Genomic DNA, 17,014 nt, shown 5'->3' with positions numbered 1-17,014 from the left:
TTTTAAATACTTCAAAAGCATCTTTTAGACAACTGTATAATATTTTCATCCAATCAGAAAAACACTCATCTCTTGGTTCCCATTACATACTTCTCCCTGGTTTGCCTTCCACATTTTGGGCTGGCTTTTAAACACCTTCATCTGGTCCTCTTCTTCCACATAATCCTTGCTAACGAAATGCTGCTTTCTCCCTCATGTGTCATGGTGAGTTCACCTTAATATCTACCCAAGGGAATCCTCTCCATGCGTGTTGATGACTCCAGATTCAAATTTCTGCTTCAGCTCTCTCTTGTGAATTCCAGATGTGGATTACCTGTTACCTTTAAAAAGTCTTTAAACAGATATGGGAGTAGATCTTATGAACTTATCTTTCTTCCAAACCCAAACTGTACCCTTATTTATTGCCTGGCCTGGCGGATGGTAATATCATCCAGTACAACCCTTTCCCACTTTCTTAAGCTGAAAATCTGGCAGTTGTTTAAGTTAGCCCAGTTCCTTACACTTCCTCCTCTTTATTCAGTTGCTTAATCCTGTTATAACAGGGGTCCCATCCTCTGGGCCGAGGACAGGTACTAGTCTATGGCCTGTTAGGAACTGGGCTGTACAATAGGAGGTGAGCGGTGGGCCAGCGAGTAAAGCTTCATCTGTATTTACAGCTGCTCCCCAGCGCTAGCATCACCACCTCAGCTCCACCTCAGAGCATTAGCCATTAGATTCTCATAGGAGCACCAGTCTCTGGTACCAAAAAGATTGGGGACCACTGTGTTATAATATACCTCCAAACAAAAAGAAAAACAAAAAAACAAAAAAACAAAACAAAACACAACCAAAAAACAAAAACAAAACAAAACAAAAAACTTACCCCCTCCTTTCCAGAAGAATTTTTAATGCTCTTCTCAGAATTATTAAATGGCTCTCCATTGACTAGCAGGACAAATTTTAAAACTCAGATTTATATTCCAGTGGAAAATCGAGTGGATTCACGATGGGGGCACCAGGTTTGCTAGCAGTTTGTATGATTCAAAGTCCGGTGTTGGGGTGGGTGATCTGGAGAGGTGCAGTTTCACTATTCACCAGTGACGTTCAGAGACAGGACGAAGATCTACTGAGGTGGTCACAGCCCTGGAGAGGCTGAACCTGATGACCCTAATGTGTCTTTCAATTAGAGAAGTCAAAGATGTTTAACTTCAAAATTAAGAGCAGCAGCTTTGGTCCACATGTCTCATTTCTTTTATCTGAGACGGCTTTAAATATGTTAAAAACTCTTCAGCAAGAGGTATTTTAGAAGCTGCCATTTATTAGGTTTATTTTATGAATTTCATGGACTAGATTAAAATTACATTTTTCTGTTACAGCATATTTCTTCTAACATTTTTATAATTTTTCTTCATGATTATTTGCTCTGGTGCAGGGGTTCCCAACTGTTGGGCTGTATGTAGACTGGTGCCAGTCCATATACCATACCATGGCCTGTTAGGAACCGGACACAGAGCAGGAGATGAGTGATGTCTGGGGGAAGAAAGCTTCATCTATATTTGCAGCTTCTCCCCAGGCCTAGCATCACCACCTCAGCTCCACCTCAGATCATTAGTCATTAGATTTTCATATGAGCACTGACTGGTTCCTGGTGCCAGAAATGTTGGGGGCCGCCACTCTGGTGGACCTAGGACATTCTTGGGCAAGCGATAGACTCCTAAGTGCTTGGTTATATCTTGACTTTGCTGCTTTTTTTTCCCTTCCATTTCCTCTAAGACTGTTTAATTAAGATAGCATGGTTTAAATAGACTTTATTTTTAAAGTATTCCTTCTTGAGCTTTGGTCATTGTAACTTGATTGTTAGTCCTGCAGAATGTAGACTGTGTGGTCTGTTCTTTTATATTTTAATACAGATTTTGGTCCAAAGCTTTTTCCAGAGTTGCCGGCCCACTTAGCAGAAGTGGAAGATTTCTGGAATAAAATTAGGAGAGCAGAATATGCATCCAGTTTTATCACTGCCATTTCCAGTCTTATGCCCTCAGACAGATTCTAGAACTTATTCATTCTCCAGTTAGTTTCTTTGAAATTGTGAGAAATCTTTGGTTTGCTTCAAAAGCTGACAATAGATGTAGAAATGACTTTAAATTGTATAGTTCTGTCCAAATGAAACTCCAGTGCAGGGACTGATGATTTTATTTTTTCCTTGTGCAAGAGGATCACTGCATCTGTTGTGATGGTAAATAGTCCTGATGACTTTTTCGCTGGCTGTTGTTTCTACATTTATCCTGCTTTGTGATTTTTGCAAAAGGAGTATTAGTAGATATGTATGACTGCAAAGCTGATTCCACATGATGAAGGTGGTACTCTATTAACTAGGGTTTACAAGTGCATGTAGGAGAGGGGATTAGCGCAGAAATAATCGAAGAATATAAATGATTAGTAAGTTTCCTGTCATTGGACAAATATTATTTTTTAAATTAATTTAATAAATTTGGTAAAACAATTAAAGCTTTTTTTTTTTTAAAAAAAGTTAAGAATTATTGCAAGAGGCTTAAATACTATATATTAATTTATTGATATAATTAAAATCCAATGAATATAAATAACTTAGAGGCCTAAAACATTTTAAACTGATTGCCTTATTTTGCTTTTAAAAATTATTAACATTTTTTTCTAATGCTTTTAGATTATGAATACATTTTTAAGTTCACTGTTTACTTATGATTTCCTTGAAGTTGAACCAAAGTTTTATATCCCACTTACAAGTACAGAGCCTTTGAACTGTATCTTAATAAAATAATAGGAAACATTTATTGGGCACTATGTCAACTGATGGTCATTGGTGCTAATTCAGTGCCACCAGGAAACTTTCATCAGTGTAAATAGGTCAATTGTGATACAGTATGGCTATGAGGTGGCCCTGTGGCAAGGTGGCCTGGGGCAAAGTGGCCCTGGGGGTAGGCCTCTCTAGGGCGAGGCCTCTCTACTAATGGACAGCTTTGTCCTGCTTTGCCTGCTCTGCTCTGTCTGCTCTGTCCTGTCCTTTGCCAGTCTGTTCCTCTCTGCTCCAGGGAGACATCTTCAGCGTTTCTGCTCTAGCAGTGGTTCAGCTCCAGCTGGAGAACACAGTCTTTAGTCTATGGTAGAAAGGGAAAGTGCTCTCCTAGCTAGGGGATAACTAACTAATATAGAAAGAAGTCCCTGCCTGTCCTTATGCAAATAAGGATTCTGGATCCTCGCTGTTGAATTGGTCCAAAAGGCGCTGTCCTAATTGTTCAGAATGTAGCCAATCTGATTGGTGAGTGAAGATATGGCCGCACAATTCTGATTGGACAGGTAGAGCCTCAGTCCTATTGGGTAAAATACAGTTCCAGGAACCCCTTTTTTAATGGCTGGCTCAGGTGTCAGGAACACAATGCAGGCAGGCAGGCTATTCAGTGCTGGAGGCAGGCAGCTTAGTGTAGGCTTCTCCCTGAAGTGTGGTTCGCATAAGAGGCCCATGTTTAGAAATAGCTGCTCGGCTCAGCTTTAAAATTTTGAACCCAGTTAGCCATTAGGAGCCTTTCTCAGTAGGTATCTTCTTTCTCAGGATACACACTCGTTATAAGATTATTCTCACACCAACCTTTGGGGTAAAGAGGATGATTATTTCTAGTTACAGATGAGAAAACTGATGCCTGAGAGATGAGTAACTTGTCTATGGCCATAGTTATGTCAACATAAGAACATCCAAACCTGTAGAGAATTTTTATAAAATTTTTTTGAACCAAACAGAGAGGATATTCCTGGAAGCAAGATCTCAACAGACTGAGAAAGTGCTTCTTAGAATGGCAGTTTGCCATTTCTTTTTTGTATTTAGAATTGAGGGAATGTAAGGAAGATTACATGAAAGTGGGAGAAAGCAAGGAGAGGATTGGATTACAAGTTAGTTAATAAGATTATGTGCTCTCTTGAGAGTGGTTATGCTTATCCAAAAGTGTGTTAACCCAGATGCACAAAAACAATGGACGGGGTTGGCTTAAGGCAAAGATAAACCTTTTACTAAATAAATGACATGCCCAGGGCATGACCGCTCACCAGGACCTGTCCAGTTAGGAATTTATGATCAGATCACCTTGTGAGGTTACATTTTGTGGATCCCCTTTTTTGTCCACACTTTCCCACTTTGGTCATAAATCAGTTTGAAGGATGCTGACCAAGTTTTTGGTCAGATACTGTGGTCTCACAGCGCTAGGAAGTCTCATTCCTAGGCAGTCTCAGCATTGACATTGCCTTTTTGAAATGGTGGACTATTGGGAATGGGGTGATGCTGTAATCATGAGATGTGAGTTGATGCTGAATTTTCCCAAAAAAAGGAAGGGCAGGTAAATGGGAGGCAGTCAGGTCTTATGGCCTTTGTTGTGAAGAAACACATTGGAGCATTTCTATCCTATAAACCCAGGGTCCCCAACCCCCAAGCTGTAGACTGGTACCAGTCCGTGGCCTGTTAGGAACTGGGCTGCACAGCGGGAGGTGAGTGACGAGCAGGTGAGTGAAGCTTCATCTGTATTTGCAGCCACTCCCCTGTTCTAGTATTATCACCTCAGCTCCACCTCAGATCATCAGGCATTAGATTCTTATAGGAGCACCAGTCTCTGGGGCCCTGGGCCCCAAAAGGTTGGTGACCACGGCTAAACTATCATGATTTGAGTTTTGCCTTCTATCTAATTTTTCTGTATTTTGGACCGAGTATAACATTTGCATAGCCATTAAAGGAATATTAAAAGTTATCTTATACATTTTCAGTAATCACAAACAGTTGGACTATATATAAAAACCCAAAGAACAAATATAACTATTATTATGACTCATATTAACAGATGGGCAAAGACAACCAAACAAAATGGTTTCTGAGTTCAACATCAATCTGCAGATATGCAGGCCTTGTCAGTGTCTTGAGATAACTGTCTACCTCTGATGTTGGTGGCTTCTCATGCTAGGGATATTTTCGATGCCCGTTGTAAGCAGAGGTGAGTGTCAGAGATGGTTGGATGTCCATATATGGTTAGGTGACTGTTTTAGATGATAAATATGAATACATGAGTTAACCTCTTGAAGTTTAACTGCACATGGATTAATTAGCAACACTTGGTAAGGTTCTCTCCAAAGATTTTGGAGTTTTTTATTTGATGTCTCTTCCAATAGACAAAACCTTCTTATTGTAGCCAGGGTTTTTGAAGTCTTCATCTCTTGGGAACACACTATGAAATGAATCAGTTACTAATTTGTCAGTTTCTCTGAGTTGATTAAAAAATCCTTGACAATATTATAGAATGTCTCCTCTTAACAAGGTTCGTCCATATTCCTGCTTCATCAGATTCATGGCATGGCCAGTTACTGTTAATAAGGAGGAAGGCTATGCTTATCAAAAGGGGTAGATCACAGGTTGAGGAGCACGACAGGGATAGCTTTTGGCTATGGGAGATGTAAACCTTCTGAAAGTTGCGAGTTCCGTTTGAATTGTACCGATGGTATGTTCCACCAGTCCCAAGGACTGGGAGCAATAAGTGGTGCAATGAAGATTCTGTAGAATACGATAGAGGATTGGATAAGAAGAGGTGGTACAATGGAATATCACTTAGCAATAAGGAAACATGAAACACTGCCATTGGTGACAATATGGATAGACCTTGAAATAATCTTGATAAGTGAAATAAGCCAGATGGACAAAGTTGAAAGCCATATGATTTCACTCATATGTGAGATATAAAACTGAAAGCAGTGAACAAATATGACAGAGACTCATAGACATGGACAGTGGATTAGTGGTTACCAGAGGGAAGGCGGGAGGGGGAGGAAGACGGGGTAAAGGAGTCAAATATTTGGTAATGGAAGGAAATCCAACTTTGGGAGGTGAATATACAATGAAATATATATGCAATATACTGTTGACTTGTACACTTGAAACTTATTTGATTTTATTAATGACACCCCAACAATTAAAAAAAAATGCTGTAGAATAGGCCAAATGTTACAAATTGGTTACATTACTTGCCTAGTGAAATAAGTCTGTGAGTCATTATGTAATTCAGAGGGAATTTCCCAATTGGGAATTATTTTTTCTAATAAACATTCACCTACCATTAAGGCTGTTGCTCTCCTGCAAGGCAATACCTCAACCCAATGAGAGAACATACAAATAACAAATAACTGATACCATTGAGATGGTGACATTTGGATAAAGTCGTATTGCCAGACCTCAAATGGACCTAAAGGGAATGGAGAATGTCCCTGACACCAAAGATATAGCAACTGTCAGTGTGAATCCTGGCTATTTGATCCTAGGCCAGTTGACAAGCTCAAGTTAGAGCAATTAATTCAGCTTGTTGGGCAGATCTTATTTCAGGTAAATAAGAACTTCCAGTTACGTCCACCATAGCAATTACCGCATAGCCAGCTTAGTGATGTCCCTGTTCATCTTTGTGATAAGATCCATCTGTGAACCAAATTAAGTCAATGTTATCAATAGCAGTTTCCTGGAAATCATTCCCACAAGCAAGATGGTGGTTAGTAAGTAACATGCAGTCTGGGGTGTCTTCATCCTGTCAAAAAGGTAGTAAAGTTGCTGTTACATTGAGCTAAAGTAATATTAGACAGAGAAAGTAGGAGTACTTTGTAAGAAGCTAGTCGGCTGACTGAGTGTTGCTCAGTATGGATGGAGTTTATAGCAAAGATTCAACAGAATGAGGGACATAAACGGTTAAAAGAGAGCCCATATCTGTTTCTTCTGGTTGTTTGCATAACATGGCTGCAGAAGAGAGAGACTTCATGTGGACATGTTTACTCATGGTTCCATTGGATTGGATCAGGTCAATCTGATTTTAATAAGGTATTTAGAGGTTGAGCCATTAATGAACACTTGGACCCCAGTTGTTATAGTACCCACTCAGCCCTGCAGAGCCCCTAAGCTGTTTCTTAGTTCTTGGAAGAGGAAAGGGCATGATTCTTCCGAGTCTTTCAGGGTTAATTATTAGCCTGTCTTTAGATATAAGGTGGCCAAGGTGTTTTACTTGGGGCCAATAGAACTGAAGGCTGTCTTTTGAGACCGTACGTCCTTTTATATCAACTGGCTGTCGTAATAGGTAAATTGTGTCCTTTTTGGAGTCTATTAATGTTCTAGATCATGAAACTAAATCATTCACATATTGGATTAGAGTGGAATCTCTGGGAAATTCAACATCATTTAATCAGCCTTTAGTATCTGAGAGAAATTTGTGGGAATCTTCATGTATTCCTGGGGAATTACAGTCCAAGTAAATTGGTGATCTTTTCAAGCAAAGGCAAAGAGATATTGACTGTCTTTTTCTACAGGAATGGGGAAAAAAGCACAATGTAATTTTATTACTGAGAAATACTGGCAGTCCACAGGAATGGCTGATAATAGAGTATGTGGATTTGGAACCACACAATATCTGGGAGTAACTATTTTTTATATCTCTGAGATCTTGTACAAATCTCTGTCCTTTTCCATTAGGTTTCTTTACTGGGTAGGAGAATTGGAAGGATAGGAGAATTACAGGGGCTTGTATATGGAATTATAAGCTTCCATTCAAGTAATCTTGTATAATGGGTTTAATTCCAGCTAGCACGTCAGGTCTAAAGGTCAGGTCTAAAGGATATCGGTGAGTATTATGTAGAGGCAAAGTATCGTCAATAGTTATTTTGATAGGAGGGGCCGACTTGGTCTTGCAGTGGCTGTAGTAGAAGGGGCCCAGAGTTCTGTAGGAAAGTCCTGCAACAAATGCTCAGTCTCAAGATTAGTTTCCTTTAAAATCATTATTTTCTCTATCGGTTCATCATCTGATAGAGTTCTCAATACATCTCTCACTTCTGAGACAAGTATATGTGGGCATCATGGGTTTTAAGAAAGTCTCGCCCTATTGGGAAAGTCGGGGGTAGATTTGACTAGCAAACATATGTGTTGTCCTGTACCATTCTCCAACGGAGAGGAAATAGGTTCTGGTTTAAAAACAGATAGTGGTTGATTAGAAGTTCCTACCGTATGTGCAGAAGCCATAATCCAGGAAGAGGGTGGCTTAGCTGGTAGGGCGGGGAACGGTGGTACCAGTATCTATCTACAAGGGGCTCCATAGCTTCCTTTTTTCATGGTGATTCCAGTTTCTCGTGAAGTATTTGTAAGGAGAAGGGGAAATGCTCTCATGCAATCCTCGCAGCACCACCATGCTTGTTTCTGTCTCCTTGAGTTGTCTAAATCCCATTTCAATTTTCTACAGTTCTTCTTAGGATGGCCTGGCTTTTTATGGTAAAAGCAGCCTTCCCTTTCCTCTCGTTGAAAAGGCCTTTGTGGAGGTCTGACCCAATTGCTTGGTTGCTGGAGCTGTAATTTTATAATTTTAGTAGCTTTCTCCTTTTCTTCCTTTTTGAATAGTTTTAAGTCATCGATTGGCCAGAGTAGCCAGTTTTTCAGCATATGTGGTCGGCCAGTTTAATTCATGTGGTTTAATCAGAATTACAAGCTCCTCCTTCGAGAAATGCTGAGTTGAGCATTGGATGAGTTTGACAGTCTTTAAAATTATCTGGAGACCATCATGAATATCATATGAATTAAAAAAAAATTTTTAAGAGTCTAAGAAATCAAGTGTGGTCTCATCAGATTTATGTCTACATTGCTGGATTTTCATCCAGTCTGTAATCCAGGGAAAAGCCTCAGAGGTGGCTTGGTGAAGTCAGTGGGTTAATTACCTGCATTTCCCACCTGTTTCTCTTTGTTTTCAAAATGTTTCATAGGACTTTTCCAGGCTGGCCATTATGCTGCTTTGCTCTCAGAAACCAATAAGGTACATTAGTTGGAACAGGTCGGAATAGCCAGGATCATATATGCTAAGGATTAAATTAGATTTCTTTGCTAACCTAGCAGGGTCTTGGAGAGGAAAACCTTTAGAGTCCTTAATTTTAATTTTTTTTTACAATGCATGCCTAATTTTATGAAAAATATTTAGACCTAGAGGACAAAGAGGAGGTAGATGGAAATGATTAGAATTGTGAGTGGTTTTTGTTCTTCTGTGTAGTGTTGACGTTACCCAAATTGCAATGTTCGGATTTTTATAATAAAAATTGTTTTTTTATGGACTGGGGGATGCTGAATATGAGAAGATATTCAACTTCACTCAGAATAAAAGAAATGCGATTAAACCAAAATGTGACATTGCTTTTTACCTATAGCATCGGCGGTATCTCCATGCAGAAGTGGATGTGCTGAGGTGGTAAGGCCAGACACACACTGCACGCACCAGTGCTTGGTGTGGGTTTGTGCTGTTGGATGATAGTTCTCACCTTGTGGTGCATCCTGCAGTTTTGTACACACGTACACACAAAGGCAAATCAAAGAGGTTCGTATGCACTCTGTTCACAACAGAGAAAGAGTGAGAACAGCCTAAGTGCCCACTGGAGGGGAACTGGGAAGGTAGTTTAAGGGTCATCTGTCCAAAGTCATGGCGTAAATACTATAGCTCCAATGCGATGAATGAGGCCCCTCTATGAGCTGATGTGAAACCATCTCTGCTTTGTGTGAAAAAAGTAGGGAGTAGACCAGTTGGGTAAAGGGTGATCCTTTGGGGGTTAAAAGGGCACAGCATGGAGTGTGTGTTTGTAGATTCAGAAAGCACTGGCAATAACGTTTGCCCCTGGAGAGTAGAATTAGATGGAACCTGGAGGTCAGAGGTGGGAGGGAGACTGACTTTTCACTAATCTTTTTCTAACTTTGCAACCCTGAGCCATCAGCATGTATTACTCTTCTACAGTTAGAAATTAAGTAAGTGAATGACTTGGAATATCTGAGGGGGTCAGGAAGACAGATGGCCTTGGGCCCTGTCCTCAAGCCCTGGTGTTCCAGAGAGGGCCTGGGAGGACACAGCGAGGCCAGGCTGAGTTCCAGAGGCACTGGCCTGAGGCAGCGATCCATGTCCTGGTTGCTCCCACAGTACTAGAGGCTTCTGTGTCTTAGGGCATCCTCGGGTTTGGCAAAGCTGGTCTCAGTCAGGGTCAGGGTCTCCACACCCAGAAATTTTCTCCGTAGTGGGTCTTAGTCATGGAATATCCAATTTTGATGGCCCTTCTTCCGCAGCCTCACTTGGCCCGTGATGGCAGCCATGTACCACGTACATCCTGATCATCAGCAGTGTGCTGTAGAGCTAGCGTCCTCACTTCTGCTTTAGTCCAAGGAGAGTAAATTATTGTTGGTTCCCCTTGTCCTGAGACTATTTTTTCTCCAAAGAGAGTGACCAGATTTCTGGCTCTTCTAGTCTATCCTGTCTTGCTTTCTATTCTTAGTTTCCCCTAAGTCTGTCGGGGCTGGTGGTGGGGTCTGGTGGTGGTGGCTGTGTAGGGGAGAGAAGAGGAGGAGGAGAAAGGGAGGGCAGGTGTGGAAAGGGAGCTCAAAAAGTAGTGGCGCCGCTGGAGACACTGGGGAGGTGGGGCGCTGGCACTGAGCAGTTTCAGAAGCTTTCTTCAGTTCAGAGACAGCCTTTAAAATTGTTTTACTAACTTCTCGAAGAGAAGAAAGTTTATTTATCTGTGCCGCTTTTAGAGGCTTCTGTTTTCCAATCAAGGTAAGTGTTCCATTCATTATTTAATTTTAGAGCTTGCTTTTTCCAACTGAGCATGCAAAAATTAGCTTGGAGATATCAAAAGTGTCCCATTTCAGCCACCTTAAACTGATATGGTTTTTAGTTAAATCTCACCGTTTCTGTTGATACTTGCAAGTTGAGTATCCTCATGAACCACGTATAAAACTCACCAGAGCATTGAGGGGAGGGGTCTGCTGGTGCCGGGCTTGTCAGCCTTGGAGGCATGTTTATCTGTATTAATTAAAAAAAATTTTTTTCGAGCAAATATAAAAATGCTGAAATTAAAAGAAGCCGCAAAAGAACAGCTCAACTAAAGTCAGAAACCACTACCTAAAGTGGGTCGGTTTGAGATTTCAAGAGATGAGCCCCCCAAGTTCACCCGTGAGAAGCAAGGAGGTAGTGGAGTGCAGTGGCCTTTGCCAGTGCCCAGTGTGGCTGGGTCTGGGCGGTGGTCTGCGTGGCAACTCTGGGATCTTGCCTGCCATGCCAAGTTTCAGTGTAAGAACATCCAAACCTGTAGAGAACTTTTATAAAAATTTGAGTCAAATAGAGGATCCATCTGGAAGCAAGATCTGAACAGTTTGAGATGAAATGCTTCCAAGAAATGATAGTTTGCAGCTCCTTTTTTGCATTCAAAATAAGTGCGTGTGTGTGGGGGAACATAAAGAAGATTATGCGAAGGTGGGAGAAAGCAAGGTGAGGGTCAAACTACGGGGTGATTATGATTATGTGCTCTCTTGAGGGTGGCCATGCTTTAGAAGGAAGGGCCCAAAAGGGGGCATTTCAGAGGCATTGACCTGTCCACACAAAAACAATGTGCAGGGCTGGCTTAGGCAAAGAGAAGCCTTTTACTAAGGAAGTTCCATGCCTGGGAGTTGACTGCTCCCTCCATTCCCATGACCCGCCCAGAGGGGCATGACTGCCCCCATGCCCACCCAGGTAGGAATTTTAATGATCAGATCACCCTGTGACATTAATTTCCATAGAACCTCTCTCATCCACACATCCCATGAGGAGACAGATCCCATGCTTACCTAAATTCAAGGGATGAGCTCTCTGAAGAATAAAGGGGAATAAGGGGGAATAAACACTGGGGCGTGTGATTTTATAAAGGGTGGAAGAAACAAGTAGAGATGTGAGTGAAATGGAGGAATGAGTGAGTCAGATATCTGGGGAAGGGCCTGCTCGTGCGGTGACTCTGGGGTGAACATAAGCTCAGTGTCCAAGGAGGCAGGAGAGCAGAGGGAGGGGGAGCAGGAGGTGGTGAAAGGCGGGGAGGGCCTCTGTGGTCATGGTGAGGGGTTCGATTTTACTCTGAGGGTGACGTGATGGCAAGCCGCAGGGGGTTTGGAGAAAGCTTGGAATTTGGACTTCGGGAGGTGGTACAGTTCCTGATGAGGACATGGGAATGGGTCTGTAGTGTGGGGAGGAGAAAAGTCTGGCTGGAGGCAAGGATTCGAGGTCTAGGATGAGGTCCATAGCTTGGCCCAGTTATCTCCCCGAATGATGATAGGATTAGAGGTGGAAAACAGCAGTGAGTCAATCGGCGAGGTATTTAGTGAATTGGGTTCAAGGAGGGGGAGATAAGAGATTGGTTGATGGCACAGAGAAAAAGGATGGCAGGGTGTCTAGCCAATGGCAGGAGTTTCAAGGGAGCTGATGGTTTTGAGGAGAATAAATAATTTGAAAATTCTAATGGGGATGGGGAAGTCTTCCTCTCACTTCCTGTCTCAAAGATATGTGGGGCTTGACATTAAATGTCTCCATCTGAGTGGACAATAAGAGGAAGACACGAGGGGCAGCTAGGTTGCTATTAACGCAAGGCGGGTGAAGTCTCCCTGAGAGGGAGGTTAACGCAGGGGTTCTCAGCATGGGGCGAGTTTGCCACCCAGAGGATATGTGGTAATGTCTGGAGGAGTTTTTGTCTGCTACAGCTGGAGGTGGGTGTTTGGATCTCTTGTCCAGTGATGCAGCTAAATGTCCTAAAATGCACGTGACAGCCCTGCACACCACAGGCTTATCCCACATTCATCCAGTTGGGACGTGCTGGATAAAGGATTCAGGGTTAGTTTCTTATCATAGAACTGAAATTCTGGGATGGGGGGTGGGTCATAGTTCCCTGTCTTCCTCATTATTCCATAATCTCTTTTGAAAAATTTTGACTTGATACACAGTTACACGTGCACGTGCACACACACATGGAAAGATCTTGTCTCCCTTATTTTTGGTTGTACACGATATCTGAGGTATGGGAAAGAACTAATTAGTTATGGCTATTTCCACTCATACCATAAGATGTGTAAAATGGGTATACTGTAATGATAATAATCACTCGAGAATTAGGGATGAGGTTTCCTAGGTGTTTGGTTTTAGTTAAGTGTATGCAAACTTAAGTTCTGTAGGGGAAAAAAAATCCTCTATTTCCTCTCAAAAAATGTCTTGAGACCAAAGAATGTTCCCTAGTGACCTAAAAGAATGGAGAAAATAGGCCTCTTTTGTCTTCCTTTGTCTCTCCACGTATCAGACGCAGATTTTGAAATTAATTTTGTTTCACCAGCAAAAATAGCGAAAGTCAAGAAAATTGCATTGCTAATGTCTTGACAGAATTGAATATTTATTATGCATTTGAAATTTAGTTGTCATAACTAAAATATAGACCTGGGCCTGGTTTTGTATAGCTCCAGGCTAAGAACATTTTTTACATTTTCAAAGTTGTTAAAAACAAAACAAACAAACAAAAAACAATGTGCAATGGAGATTTAGCATGGCCTTCAAAGCCTATAATATTTATGATTTGGTGTCTTAACAGAAAGTTGGCAAACTGCTGGTGTAGACTGCTATCTCATTTCCAGTCCTGGCCATGATGTGAATGAGCCTCTGTCGCAGAATTGCATTATATTCATTCAGAAATCCTAAACATATTTATTGATGCTTCTTATATGCAAGTGGCCAGTGTTAAGGTGTGGCCAGTGTAAGGTCCTGCCGCCCAACAGACAGAGTCTGACTCATGATTAACAGGCGTCCTTTATTGAAGGGCAAGCGGTCCCGGGCGAGGTTCTCTGGTGCTGAGAAAAGGAGCCAGAGAAGTCGCACCCTGACAGGGTCCAGGCAAGATTTTAAGGGTCACGTCCAGGAAGGGGAAGATTCAAAAAAGACAAAAGCATAGCGTGGGGCGCTTTCATTGGTGCAGCGGTGTGGCGCCACAGCGCGTAGTCCTGGCAACCGCGGATTGGTCCATGGGCCTCAGGTGGCGAGCGGGCGGGAGCTAGGGGCGGGGACCTGATGGCTTTGGGGCATTTTCTGGGAGCGCTGGCCTTACAGGTTTGCAGGATATTTGCTGGCTCTCAGAGAGTTTATGTTTTAGTAACAGAGGTAGGCAAATTGCACCAATAATAATTAAAATGATTAATTACGGAAAGGAACTTTGAAGGGTGCCGAAAGAGTGTGGAAGGGGGTCACGAAATCTATTCTGGATAAGTGGTTTTAATCTAAATTTGAAGACTGAATCCGCTAATCAGAGGGAGGGGCAGGAACAGGGCAAGAGCTGAAGGAACGGGCCAGCCCTGGAAAGGACCCTAGAGATGCCCTGTTTCTTCTATCGAAGTTGATTAATGCAGAAACCATCTACATAAATTTCTGAAGGGCAATATTAGAACGAGTAGTATCAAACAGGACTTAGGGACTGCATCCGTGGTTGTCAACTCTGCCTAATTGGAATGACTTGGTTACCAATAAAAATACTGAGGCCTGGGTCTCACTTCCAGTCATCCTGGTGTCCCCCAACGAGGCTAAGGTACAATTGGGGTCGAGAATCAAGGGATTAAGGGGACCCAGGCACTCTAGGGTCCTCAGCCAGTGTTTTTTTTCTCTTTGTGTCTCTGTTTTCTTGGTTTTTAGAGAAATAATAAAAAATTTATGGACATACTTCAGAGCTATGTTTCTGGTATGCCCGTGGGGAAACGTTTGAGTTTCTATCACTTTCCTCTTCAGGGTGACTTGTTTGGTGGTCAGCTCCCTTCCCTTCTCACAGGTTGGTGCCTTTGTCTGCCTCCTGGTCTCTCCAGGCCTCTTCCTGTGGCCATGCCTGTGGGTAAATGTCAGCCACCGACATTCCTGGCCCACGTGTTTGTTACTATTCCCACAGACACATGAGCGGGAAGAAGGAGAACTATCTGAAATCCCAGAGGCTTCTTCAGCTGGGAGAAGCTGCGGAGCTCACAACAGGGGCGTCCTCTTTCGAGGGGTGGAAGAGAAAACCAGAGCTGCTTCCTCTAGGCCTTTGACTGCAGAGTTTTCTGTGGGGTTGAGAGGCCGCTTTCTGTGCTGTCAGTAGCATTGGTGACTCTAGCTGTGTTCATCCATCCTCCCTCTAGGAGACAGGTGATCTGTCTATGCTCCCTTCTAATTGCCCTGTTTCACCTGCAGGGCGGACTCTGCTGGAGAAGCTGTTCAGCCAGCAGGAGAATGGACCTCCAGAAGAAGCAGAGAAGTTCTGCTCACGGATCATTGCCATGGGCCTTCTGCTTCCTTTTAGTGACTGCTTCAGGGACCCATGTAATCAGAGTGCCCAATCAAGTTCAGCTCCATTTGATGTAAGTAGGTGAACTCACTTCTGTCTGTGAGGCAGTAGCAGTTGTGATGTGTATCTGCCCAATTGCCTATAATTTTAAAAACAAGTGATGCAAGCCTGCCTGCCCTCATCTCCTCAACAGCTCAGTAGGTCTGTTTCTATGCTTTCCTTTTTGACCGGGGTATTCTTAAATAGATTTATCTGCCAAACCTCCTTTTGGCCACTCCTGACAGTTTTCTAGCCTGCCTTAATCAGTGATGATTTTTAAGTGGCTCTGAGTCAGGGTTTCTGACTTTGCTGGCAAGGACATTCCTTCCAGCAGCTCCACAGGGCAAGAGTTTTGTTCCCACTGGGCCGCAGGTCTCCATGGGCCCTAGAATGCTATTTCAGTGCGTTCGCAGTTCACCTATGTACAAGATATTGACAGTGGAGCAGCGTTGTCTGCTTTCTCCCCCAGCTGCCATTCACCAAGAGAGCTAAAACCATGGAACAGTAATTCAAGCTGCATATTCATAATTCAGGACAAATAGCACAGCTGGATTATCATTTTCAAGCCAGAGTATTGCTAATCTCTCAGGTATGTGGTACAACGCTGATTGTGATTAGTATGTCAGAGATCATACTATATATGAATTCTTGCAGATGAATTTCTTTAAGAAACTTAAAGGTTTGCTTGGCTCACTCGTGTGTAGGTACGAATGAGGCAGAGTTCTCATCTGGATGGGGTAGTTACATTCGTTTCATTGCTTCCATCTGTGCCCCCTTCTCTTACAGACGTCTTTAATTTGTATGCTGTTGAGCAAGGAGTGAAATGATGATGAGTTTTGAAAGATGGTGAAAATGAGCCCTGGCTGAGATCAAGATGCAATAGTAAATAATAAAATGTCCATATGTGCCTGTTTTTCTTTTTCTTCTTTTTTACCCACTACACCCTGTGGTCTTCATTGATCTTCCTTCAGTATTAGGAAAATAAATCACATAGAATATTGTGAGACCATTTTGGTAACTTATCACGTTAAAGAAGACTCTTCAGGAGGTGCTGTGACTTGTGAAGCTTCCTTCTTAAGACTTACCTGTTTATTTTTTAATGATCTGGCAGCTAATCACTGCTAGGTAGATCTTTGTCTTCCATGGGAAGAATTGGATGATTCAAATGTTTTCCTCCCTTTCCTTTGTCCTCTGCAAGCAGTGTGAGGAGTATGGTGGGCTAAGAGTGCTATAGAGCTGTGTTCTGAGTTGGAATTAAAGTGAATACAGTACAAAGGCAAACACTAGCCGTGTTTAATGTTCGCTTTTTGATTAAAACTATTCCCAGGTTGTCTGCACTGTCCTCCCTTAAAGCTCAGAGGTAAAGTCTTATTCCATAAATGTGGAGTTGGAGTAAACTGAAAGGAGTAGGATAATTCTAATCGCTTTTTTTTTTAAATCACTAAATTGGCTGCTTCTTATCTCTTCCTGCTCTATCCTTGTTTGTTAGAGACTAGGAACTCCTCCCAGCCTTGTTGTGGAGGGCAGTGGTGTGGCACAGAGAGTGAAAAGCAAACAATAAATAAAATCCCTTAGTATGGTCTAAAAGAATTTCCTGGGAATGGGGAATTTCTTTCTCCCGGCTTTGTAATTGCATTTTCTCTTTATTTTATTTGTTGACCGTGTGCTATCTACTTCCCCTGCCAAACTGAACGCAAAACAACTATAAAATTAAAGATACTCTATTAAGAAATGTTATTCCCTACACTTAAACAGCGTTTCAGTAACAGATCTGCATTTTTTGTGTGTGTATAGTCGAGGTTTTCTTCAAAACACAGAAGGTAACAATAGAAGGAGTTCTGTAAACTGAGGTTTT

At 42.2% G+C, this 17,014-nt stretch overlaps 1 protein-coding gene across 6 annotated transcripts in view; it reads left to right on the top strand.

Moving 5' to 3' along the window:
• The window catches only part of FMN2 (formin 2), a 371,091-nt gene that overhangs the window by 15,993 nt on the left and 338,084 nt on the right, over positions 1-17,014 (top strand). For all 6 annotated transcript variants that reach the window (XR_004955481.1, XM_036235636.1, XM_016129861.2 and 3 more), the window contains exon 2: positions 15,027-15,193. Coding sequence is in view for 5 of the 6 variants with exons in the window: in XM_036235636.1 (XP_036091529.1) it covers positions 15,027-15,193 (167 nt within the window). In the remaining variant the exon portion in view is untranslated. The remainder of the gene's footprint in view (positions 1-15,026; positions 15,194-17,014) is intronic.

Source organism: Rousettus aegyptiacus, unplaced genomic scaffold, assembly GCF_014176215.1.
Source record: "Rousettus aegyptiacus isolate mRouAeg1 unplaced genomic scaffold, mRouAeg1.p scaffold_m13_p_18, whole genome shotgun sequence".
In the NCBI taxonomy this organism is placed as follows: Eukaryota; Metazoa; Chordata; class Mammalia; order Chiroptera; family Pteropodidae; genus Rousettus; species Rousettus aegyptiacus.
Note: the sequence above shows the minus strand (reverse complement) of the source record. Positions and strands in the feature narration are given on the sequence as shown.